General features: G+C 37.3%; 1 protein-coding gene across 1 annotated transcript in view; it reads right to left on the reverse strand.

Moving 5' to 3' along the window:
• Window positions 1–2683: 2683 nt before the first annotated feature.
• Window positions 2684–12186, reverse strand: part of slc25a48 (solute carrier family 25 member 48) — a 23122-nt gene continuing 13619 nt past the window's right edge. Inside the window, exons 6-8 of the mRNA XM_023416475.2 lie at window positions 8817–9104; window positions 7028–7161; window positions 2684–4762 (exon numbers count right to left, since the gene is read on the reverse strand). Of these exons, the coding sequence (XP_023272243.1) occupies window positions 4658–4762; window positions 7028–7161; window positions 8817–9104 (527 nt within the window). The 3' untranslated portion in view covers window positions 2684–4657. The remainder of the gene's footprint in view (window positions 4763–7027; window positions 7162–8816; window positions 9105–12186) is intronic.

Consider the following 12186-nt stretch of genomic DNA (forward strand, 5'->3'; position numbering starts at 1 on the left):
TTTTGACTTTATCCTCTGAAGGTCGACTGAAGGTGGCGCTGACGGACAGCTGACCACGATGGACTGAGCAAAATGGGAAAGGTTCGTCCTCAGAGGAGCATGAAGATGTGCAGGTAAGTGTGCATTAGATTTAGAGCTTTTTGTTTTCAAATGGAGGTTTTGACCCGATGGTGGTGCTGGAGTAAAGGTCAACAAAACACTGCTGTAGGAATCATCATCATCATTATCTAAAGTAAATTTAATGTAAATCTGCTCATTAGTGTTTCATATCTTTCATACCCACAACAACATTTCAAGAGAATCTGGCCAGTTTTGTTGAAATGTTTTGCTTTTAACTAAAATGTTGGATGAACAAATCATTTGTCAAATTCAAATAAAAAGGGTAATAACTTGGTTTAAGCTGTTTCATACATGCGTCTCTGAAATGACGACATCAGTCAGCAAGTAGATGGCATGTATAGCATGTGTGTGTATTTCCTGTGTGTATTTCCTGTATTTTTCGTGCAGGGGTGGGACCCTCAGCTGCACTGGAACAAAGCCAGGAGGGAAAATCACAGACATTTGAACCGAAAATGGCAGGAAGGAGGAAAGAAACGGAAAGAAACAGAAGTGGATGGGAGGGAGTGTCACAGAGGGATTACAGAGGAGACTGATCGATGACAGCGAAGGGAAGGCAAGGAGATGGCTCCAAAGAAATTACAGCTGAGAATTGGGGGCAGGATAAATTAGGAAAGTGGTTGTGTCTCATTTTCTCACCTGGTTGAAATATTAACCTCGAGAGGGCCAGAGGAGCTTCACAAATCTTCACCTCTCCACTACACTAATGCAGATATATCTAAAAACACATCCTCTACGTACCGTGTCTGCAACTACAATCAAGGGAAATGAGATTTGATTCTTTAAACAAGTTGATTTATGCTGAAAACAAGTTACAAAATAAGACTTTAAGGCGTCAACAGACCTACATGACTTGATAAGATACATGTAATAATTTTCTACTACAGTTAAAGAAGTGTAGTATCATTATAGCAAAGGTTATACGTTAATACGCATGTTTGTCACATCTAGCTCGGCCATGCTTCATGCAGCGCTTGGGCCAGGACTGGGACAAGTGCACAGTTGAGCTTCACATGTATTTCACAGTGCAATACCAGTGTAGAAGTGAATGACTGCTCAGTCCTGAGGGACAAATATGTGCCAAGATCAAGTCATTTCTTTAGGCTTGGAGAAACCTTGAGTATGTGGCACAAGAGTTGCCAATCTAGTTTTGAATTCTCGTCGGCCATCTTGCCCAGTTTTGTTGTTGATGAATCACCATTAATCTAAATCTTTCTGCTGTTTTGGTTTTTTTCCCCCCCAAGTGATAAATGTTGAGATAAATATGCAACACTATTAGTGCGTGAAACATTTCCAGCGTTCTTGAACGTGTGTCTGCATGAGTGAGGACGCTGTGTGACTCTCTGAGTAGCATCTTGGAAAAATTTAACGGCGAGAACATTAGCACATCAAAGGTCAGACACGGGGGCAGCAGAGCTCCCAGGTGCTGTGAGGATTTACATCCGGTCAGTGCTTTGGTTGATCCGTGGCCTGACCCAACCTGAGGCCAGATCCCAGCTGTTGATGTGTTGGCTCCCACATCAGAACACCTGTCAACACGAGAGCCTCATTTACATTTAAAGTGCTCTCTCTCTTCTGTGCCGACACAGCATGGATATGTATGGAATTTAATTTTAGTCATTCTGTCCCTATTCTGTATTTGAAAATATAAAATTATAGTTTTAAAACATAGAATTTTAAATTTTAAACAAAAAATTTTGAATTTTTGGGGGGAAATTTATTGAAAAGGGAAAACTCTCTCTGCTATCCTAAAAATAAAGCAGAAATGGCCAAAAAATATCAAACAAAATGTGAAAAAGTGAAGGTGTCTGAGAACTTATTGAATACACTGTTGAAACATACAGTGAGAGTGTAACATGCATTTTAAAACCTGGATTTTCAAACAATTTATTTACATAATAAACATCTAGATATTGTACTCAAATGTCAAATATGGTCTGAAAAAGAAGTTATTTCAATTAAATGATCTTTAATACTAGTAACATTATTTAACTGTTAACTGGAGACCTCAACAACAATAAGATCAAATCCCCTGAAGTTAGCATTTAAAAATGTCAATATAAATTGACTTAATTAACGATGTAATATTTGTTCTGTTGTATATTTTGCAGATTTCTTGGATACTGAGCTCCAGTGGACAGACAGCTTGACTGAGAGACAGCTGTGAGCAGGTAATGAACGGCTGCTGAGTGACTGGGTTGTTGAATGCTGCCACCTAGTGGACGTTGTGTGATATTGCAGGCGTGTTCAGGTGAAAGCTCACACCCGACACAAGAGCACACGGCTTACTGTAGTTATGACAGTGACCTCAGAGCTTCAGACTCTTATCAGCGGGCTGCAGGCAGAGGGCCAACGTCAGCCCGGCTCTTCCCATCAGGCTCAGTCACAGCATGAAAACAAGTCATCGACTCCCTGCTGGAGCACGTGTAGACATCATCAAGTGTTTATCTGGTAACAACACAGTATCTTTATGTGGCGGTTGACATATGGGACGTCACCTGACTCACAAGTCACACTTTATTCTGAGAAGACAAGAGCAGATTCAGAGAAGGAGCAGCAACACTCGTGTGTTTATAAGCTTTATTTATGTACAATAAGACACTTCTGGCTCTCCACCATCTGGAATGGCAGTTAACATATTTACAAGATATTTACATGACAAGAATACTATTTAAAAATATCTCTATAACGCAGGAAAATATATTTGTTCTACGGTAATCATTCCAAAATGAGAAATATCTATTGTGTGAGGAAGCTCAGTATCTTTTAAAAGCAGATGTCTCATTTAAGAATGAAACCTTTTGTATCATTAGCTGTAAATGCTGTTTAACTGCTAACATGTTAAGCAATACTGTACCTTTACTATAATGGCTCATGTGTATATAAATCCATGCATTTGAATAGTATTATGGGAAAAAACTCATGTTAACATGAAGTTAAAATTAACTTGTAAAATTTTTCTTAATATAAGAAACACACAAATATAATACAGTGCATTCAGGAAGTATTCAGACCCCTTTACATTTTACCAGATTGCAATAATTTCTAAACTTCTTTGTCATGTGAGTGGAGGTTAAAATCTGAAAACATGAATTGAACTATTTTACCACGATGCTGCAAAGTGACGACATGAGATACGGTGAAGGGGTGTGACGCTGAATGCACTGTATGAACACGTGGATGGTAACATGGGACTAAAACACGCAACAGTGCATGTAATGAAGGAAAGGATGCGTCATTTTCAACACCTCACAATATTTTCATACTTATGAACAGACATTAAGTGTATTGGTTATTTATGTGAAATCATTCAGGTTTTATATTTTTAAATCACATTCAAACTGCAAAAAGAAACTGAAAGTAAATCAAACAAACTAAATCAACACTGAAAATAATACAAAGATTAAACGTAGACTCACAGTCGGGCTGAAAATGTCACATCCTTCATGAAAGCATTCAACTCTATTTTCAGCATGATTCATATTTCTTCATCATGCTGAGATAAAAGTGCACAGCTCTGTTCTTTACTGAGCAACGGCTCCACAAAGACCAGATTATATATAATATATATGTATTACACTATACGTTACCTAAATGTCATTTTTCAACCAAGTTGTTGATCTTTTTCCCATCAAACCATGTTGACCATGTGACACTGTGTAATAACACGGTGTTGTTATCACCCTTTGTTCACAGGTGGAAACAGAAGAATAACGGTCTCGTCCAGGGAAAAGCTGCAGGTGTGCAAACAAGTTTCGTCGTCCAGGTAAAGTGCTGATCCCAAACTGACAACATAACCTCACTCCTTTAAACCTCCTTTAAAAAAAAGGACCACACTGAGTTCTTTGGTAAATTAGCATTAAAGAAATATTCAACTCCATCCATTAAATAATGAGAATGTTAACACCAATCATCATCGTCCACATGTCCCGTTAGCTTTTTCTTATGCTAATTTTTTAAAAAGCATTTATACCTGTGAACTTATCAGCAACTAACAGGAATAAAAACAGTGAGAAGATAAACATACGTGGGAGAAAGGTAATATATGTAAAATCAAAAAATAGATAAGTAGAATGACTAAATTAAAACTGGTGTAAAAGCTAATCTATAAAAATAAGTCTTTAGTAGGAGACAGTGAGATTGTTTGAACCTGTCAGCGATAACTGGTCAGCAGATCTCAGGCCAGATTGTAGGGAGGGAGAAGGTCACATGATTATCAGTGAGTTTAAAAAGCTAACAGTCATCTTAGATACTAGAAGAAGGAGTTTCTATCCACTAGATAAGTGGCAGCCAAGACTCTTCCCAGGAAATCATGGATGATTTGATGTCGTAATTCTGATTATTTAACAATACAACCAAAGTGCTGGTATAAAACATCACTGGACGTTTATTGTGTGACAAGAGTGGTCAGTAAAGTGTTCAAAATCTCTGGTGCGTTCAATGCATCAGTTCACAAGCAGCTAAAAGGGTTTGTTGTGCTGTGTGCTCATTTGCCAAGAACTGAGTGTGATTCCTTTACCACTGAAATGTTTCTCTTGTTCTAGAGATTCCTGAAGAACTGCAGGGAGAGTTCGTAGGTCAGGAACATGGTGGCGCTCATCGGGAAGCCTCGGATGGCGTTTACTGAAGCTCCACGGAAGAAAACCTGCACGTAAACAAAAAGAAATCTATTTTAGTGACTTAAATGTTTGACTTTTCATCAGTCTGAATAGGCCTTTTCCACAGCAGACATCTTGACCTGTTGTACTAGGAAAATCCTGTGTTGAATCCACTGCAGTTCAGTTAGAAAATAACTACAGGCTCATTTACTTTCTGTTCAGCCAGTATGAAGCTGCAGCCAAGAGATTAAGACTTTAAGCGAGGAGGAGACAGCTAGCTCCACCGAAAGTAAAAGATATGTCTCTTACTATTGTGTTTATTTGATACAGAAATGTAATAAGTTTAGTGTGGCTGGGTGCACGTTACTGTGTGTGTGCATATTAAACAAGTGTGATATGAAATGTTAATTAAGAAGCCTCAGATGTGTTGGCAGGTGCATTTGTGAACTTTGGACTGAGCTGTTTCCTCCTGCTTCCAGCCGTTAGCTTCATACTTAAAGCAACAACATTAATTGATTGCACATGTTATCGTCTGCTGTCGGCAGAAGAGACAAAATATATAATCAGATATGTTCATTTCACAACAGATGATCAGGACATGAACTAACTGTAATGTGGAAAACATCCACAAACATTTGAATTGTTAAAATTAAATGCTATTTGTTGCTTTGTAGTTTGCCTTCCTCATCTTTTGTGTATTTTTATTTTTTTATTATTACGATTTTATTCACATTTTAATGTCTTCATTTCAGGTCTGTAACTAAACTTAACACATAATAACCCTGCTTTGGAGGACAGTGTCCTTGATAACCACTCATTGATCCGTGACCTTCAGATGACAGGAACAGTCCGGTTCTCTCTCATGTGATCAATAACTGAACGTCATTGGTTTTCTATCGGCCAAAACACACTCTGTGTCTGCGTTTTGTAGCAGCTGACTTTATGAAACATGATGGACCCCGACACCTTGACCTTGCGTATGGCTGTTGTTCTGTTGTTGATTTTAGGGCCGAGAAGGCAGCAACTGATGCAGCTGTGCACGTGATGTAACCACCACTGCAATCTGCAAGTTCATGTTGCATCACCTCCTTCATTTGCTGATCCATCAAATCCATTTTGTAATTTCAGATGAGAGCTGCTGTTTCCTCTCTATTTCTTTAATGTAACCTGTATTTATAAATGACATTAATCCAAATTAAACTCATCTGATTATCAGTCACTCTCTGGCCAGATGTTTGTTTTCTTTTTAATGCTGTATTTCTGGGTGTGACACCCTCTGGCTGTCGATGTTGTAATGTGACCCTCATCAGAAGAAGCTTGTCTGGATGCTGAGCTTTCATTCACTGACTGAATCACGTGGTTCAACACACTTCGGGGGGTTTGAGTTCTGAGAACGCAGCCTGACTCGTCTGGGTTTCAATGTTTTTCTAGGGTCTCATTTTCTAAATCGTTAAACCATCTGTTACAGCAGCTGATACAGTAACAGTGGCTGAGTGGTGGCATTTAGTTTCTATTTAAAGTCTCAAAGACAAAAATACTTTAGCGCTTTCTATAAATTTTTAAATGTACTCTGGGATAGGATTTATAACCTATAAAAACATTTTAAACAATTAAATAAAAACAAGCTAATAAAAGCCCTGAAACTGACTGATCAGTATTAAAACAATGTTCAGTACTGCAGGGTTTATCATCCTTAACGTGATGACAGACACTGTACAGTAAGTAGATTCTGAAGTTAATATTTAAGCTTTCCTGCTTCTCTCTCTTTTACATCTTTGTAAATTGAATATCTGGGTTTTGGTCGGTTTGGACTTTTTCCATCGCAGCTTCTCAGATATTTTGTAGACAAAACTATTTAATCGAGAAAATAAACAACAGATTATTTGATAACTGGTAGTTGCAGCCCTACAATAAACACAAACTCTACCTATTAATATCGTTTACCAAACTACATCTCCAACATCTCCTTCCACAGGTTAATTAGCTCAGTTAATAATTAATTAGCCACATCCTGTCTCAAATACATTTATTAAATATGACATTAGCTCTGTTAAAAACTGCCTCTGCTGATTCATGTTATTGTTTCATTTCCTGAAAGTGGTGGGAGGGGCTTCAGACCAGATATAAAATGTAGAGAATCTACACTGTGTTTAACACATTACAGCATATTTTTTGAAAAGCTGAATTGTTGTTTCGGTCTATTTAATATTTAAAGCTCAAAAATACAATTCTCTGGCAGCAGTAGCTTGGACTGAGCTCCAGCTGTTAATAATGAGAAGAAGTCTTGTGTTATGTCTCCGGTCACCGCTCACCTGTAATCCCTCTGTCTTGTAGCTGTGGATGATGCAGTGTAAGATTCCCCTGTACTTCCTCTGCAGCTGCGCGTCGGCCTGCATTCGGCTCTTCACCACATCAGCCGGCGTGGCCGTGACCCAGGAAATGGACCCTGAGTAAGAGGAAGGTGCTCTTTTAGTTCCTGTTGACCTGTTTACAGACTGTCAGGTGAAGCGAGGCACTAAACATTCGCAGGGTTACGGGTTCAATTCCCTGCAGCAAGTGAAGCTGAAAGTCGGAGGATACAGCATCAAAGAAAGAAAAAGATAAACGCTGTGTTCCAGTTCGAAATCAAAAATCCAACAAACAAAATTAGGCTGATGAATTCGTCATATTCCATTTAATATTTTGTATCTTATTGTTATATATGTTTGAGTCTTCTAATTCTGCCACGTGTTTCTTTTATATCTTGTCTTATTGCCTTTCTGTCTTATGTAAAGCACTTTGAATTGCCTTGTTGTTGAGGTGTTAAATAAATAAACTTGCCTCGTCTATAATTAAACTGTGCTACAGGAGACTGCTGTTAAACACCTTAATTAGCCGGTTGTTTTCTAAGCAGGACCTCTGGAACACAGAGCGATCAAAGGTTGGAAATTTAAACGGAGAACTTCATTAAAAAGAAGTGTCATTTACAAACTTCCTGCTGAAAGCTGGATCGCTCTGAGGAATCAGCTGGACCTGGTCCCACTCCTCAAATCTAACCCGACAGAAAACAGAACTAACTGACTAAAACTAATGGTACATTCAAAGTTATTTATTTGTTCAGACAGCTGACCAAGTGGAAAAGTACCAGCAGTCGAGTGGAAATAAGTGAAAGCCACAGCAGCGGAATCACTTAAAAGGTGAAACTCAGCTGATGCATTTTATATTAGACCACAAACTACTTCAACTGAGGCAGGAAAGCACTGCCATTTTAACAGGAAATAAGTTCCATGTAACAAAGATTGCAGATAGATTAGTTCACTGGATATATATGGAAGAACTGAAATCCAGAGGCAGTGAACGTCAACTTGCCAATTCAGGCCCGATTCCAGGCTAAACATCCAAACTTCACTGATAAATGGAACACAGCTGATCTTAGCCGTCCGTCGTGCACGATTTCGCTCCGTCACGTGTTCATGGCTGGTCTGCATCTGGAAGCGAGTCTACTTGAACCTCTGAGACCAAACAAATCTCAAATTGGAGCCCAGAGGCCGAACACAGCTCACATTCACTCTGCCTGTGGTTGGCTAAAAATTTACACACACCCTCCTGCTCTACTTACTTTTAAAACCTTTGAGGAAAACATCTTCAGGATCCTGATTTGTTTTGGAGCTGTAATGTTACCACATGTCATATGACAAATGCAACAAGATTTCTTGTAATTACTCAGCCGTGAAATTAGGTCATTATACTAGTAAACCAACAAAGGTCCAATCTACATCAAACCTTTATGGAGCAAAGTTTTTCACGGGTCAATAAAAACAGCAGACATCAAGAAATAAAACAGGACACAGACGTCAATAAAAAAACCTGAACAAACAGAAACTTTCCATACTGCTGACTGACCAGATCAAGGACAATGTGGGTTGTACCTTAACAGTAAAGAGGTTTGTGGCTGCAGAGAAAGCAGGAAAAGCATGTGCTAGAGCAGGATGCAGTATGTAAATTAAAATAAATACTTCATAAAATACACATCTGAAAAAGTGAAGTAAACTATACAAATGAAACCGAAAATACATCTCTACAGCTGAGTTGAAAAGCTGCGATATAGTTTGGGACGTTTACCTGCGAGTCCTCCGGCGAGCCAGATAGAACATGGATGAGGGCTGGACGTGGCGTCTGGCTTCAACAGGTTGCAGAACATGGTGTAAGGAATGAAGTAGAGCGTGTATCCAGGAACGTCCCTCAGGATCATGGCCCCAGCCCCCCTGTACAGGCCCTGCAGCCCCTCAGTCTGCAGGATGCTGCTGATACAGTGGATGGGTCCTCTGTAAAGTCTCTGGCTGGGGATGTTGACGGAGCGCAGAGGGATGTTGGTGCCATTCGATACGCTGCCCGCAAGGTGTAAGTTCTCTGTAGGACACATATTAAAAATGATAGGGAGGTCAGTCACATGTCGTCCAGTGAGTGTTGAAACTAATCTCGCGTATTTTGTGATTCTGTGGGTGTATTATCACATTTCATATGAATCACAGAACAGTGTCCTGAAATGACACTCAACCTGCTGCCTGACACAGAGTAACCTTTCTGTACCATCATAAAACCGTTAGCCGGATGTATCCGCAGTCAAGGCCAAAGTGTCTGAAGAAGGTAATGAAACATATGTAGGTGATGACATGACGAGTGTGAAGAGTGTGAACATGACAGATCCCATAAACAAATAAAAGAGAATAAACTTTTCACGTGGCGTTTCATCTTATGATTGAACTTCTGACCTCAGTTTTATTGGTTTACTGTTTTATGGAGAGGAAGCAGCCCAGAAGACACAACACCACCAGGAATTTAACCTCCATACAGGTTTGAAAAGTGACCTTTTACCTTTTATACTATGAAGTTTTAAGCCTTATAAGTTTTTTGACGTTTTTTTGTCTTACTATACTATGACATTTTTTGACGTTTTCATGCCGTGTTGTACTATGATGTTTTTGTGTCTTAATATACTATGACATTTTTTGACGTTTTTATGCCTTACTATACTATGACATTTTTTGACGTTTTCATGCCATACTATACTATGACGTTTTTGTGCTATGCAATACTATGACATTTTTTGACGTTTTCATGCCATGCTATACTATTTAGTTTTTTGACGTTTTATGCCTTACTATACTGTGACGTTTTTTGACGTTTTCATGCCTTACTATACTATGACGTTTTTGTGTCTTAATATACTATGACGTTTTTTGACGTTTTTATGCCATGCTATAATATGACGTTTTTATGCCTTACTATACCATTACGTTTTTTGACGTTTTTATGCCATGCTATACTATGACATTTTTTGACGTTTTTTTGTCTTACTGTACTATGACGTTTTTTTGACATTTTCATGCCATGCTATACTATGACATTTTTTGACGTTTTCATGCCATGCTATACTATGACATTTTTTGACGTTTTCATGCCATGCTATACTATGACATTTTTTGACGTTTTTATGCCTTACTATACTATGACATTTTTTGACGTTTTCATGCCATGCTATACTATGACATTTTTGTGTCTTGATATACTATGAAGTTTTTTGACGTTTTAATCCTTACTATACTATGACGTTTTCATGCCTTACTATACTATGACGTTTTTTGACGTTTTCATGCCATGCTATGACATTTTTTGACGTTTTTTTGTCTTACTGTACTATGACGTTTTTTTGACATTTTCATGCCATGCTATACTATGACATTTTTTGACGTTTTTATGCCTTACTATACTATGACATTTTTTGACGTTTTCATGCCATGCTATACTATGACGTTTTTTTGTCTTACTATACTATGACATTTTTTGACATTTTTATGCCATGCTATGCTATGACGTTTTCATGCCATGCTATACTATGACATTTTTTGACGTTTTTTTGTCTTACTGTACTATGACGTTTTTTGACATTTTCATGCCATGCTATACTATGACATTTTTTGACGTTTTTATGCCATGCTATACTATGACATTTTTTGACGTTTTTATGCCATGCTATACTATGACGTTTTTATGCCTTACTATACTATGACGTTTTTTGACGTTTTCATGCCATGCTATACTATGACGTTTTTATGCCTTACTATACTATGACGTTTTTTGACATTTTCATGCCTTACTATACTATGACGTTTTTTTGTCTTACTATACTATGACATTTTTTATCGTTTTCATGCCATGCTATACTATGACGTTTTTATGCCATGCTATACTATGACATTTTTTGACGTTTTTATGCCTTACTATACTATGACATTTTTTATACGTTTTCATGCCATGCTATACTATGACGTTTTTAGTGCCTTACTATACTATGACGTTTTTTTGACGTTTTCATGCCATGCTATACTATGACGTTTTTATGCCATGCTATACTATGACATTTTTTGACGTTCTTATGCCTTACTATACTATGACGTTTTTTTTGACATTTTCATGCCATGCTATACTATGACATTTTTTGACGTTTTTATACCTTACTATACTATGACATTTTTTGACGTTTTTATGCCATGCTATACTATGACGTTTTTTTGTCTTACTATACTATTACGTTTTTGTGTCTTAATATACTATGATGTTTTTTGACGTTTTTATGCCATGCTATACTATTACGTTTTTTGACGTTTTTATGCCTTACTATACTATGACTTTTTTGTGTCTTACTATACTATGGTGTTTTTTTGATGATTTTATGTCTTATTATACTATGGAGTTTTTTGTCGTTTTAATGCCTTTCTATAATATGATTTTTTTTTTACATTTTTATTTCTTTCTATACTACGATGTTTTATGTCTTACTATACTATGACGTTTTTTGATGTTTTATGTCTTACTATACCATGACGTTTTTGTGCCTTAATGTACTATGACGTTTTTTGACGTTTTAATGTCTTGCGATACCATGAGAGCTGTATGTCTTCCTATATTATGATGTTATTTGACGTTTCCATGCTGAATTACACTATAACGTTTCTTGAAAGTCTTATGTCTTAATATACTATGATATTTTTGAAGTTTTCTTGCCTTACTTTACTATGACGTTTTTTGAAAATCTTATGTCTTACTATACTATGATGTTTGTTGATGTTTTATGTCCTACTATAATATGACATTTTCATGACTTACTATACTATGACTTTTTTATGTCTTACTGTACTATGATATTTTTTGGCTGTTTTCAAGTCTTACTATACTATGACGTTTTTTGAAAATCTTATGTCTTACTATACTATGATGTTTGTTGATGTTTTATGTCCTACTATAATATGACATTTTCATGACTTACTATACTATAACATTTTATGGCTAACTATACTATAACATTTTTATATTCCAATACAATATGATTTTTTTGTGATGGAGCAGCACAGTAATAGAATGGTTAGAACTGTGGCCTAGGACATGGAGGGTTGTGGGTTCGAACCCTGGGTTGGGGTATTTCTGTGTGAAA

The sequence above is a fragment of the Seriola lalandi genome, unplaced genomic scaffold (genome assembly GCF_002814215.2).
Source record: "Seriola lalandi dorsalis isolate HSWRI2012SDOR001 ecotype SW California unplaced genomic scaffold, Sedor1 jcf7180002054565, whole genome shotgun sequence".
In the NCBI taxonomy this organism is placed as follows: domain Eukaryota; kingdom Metazoa; phylum Chordata; class Actinopteri; order Carangiformes; family Carangidae; genus Seriola; species Seriola lalandi.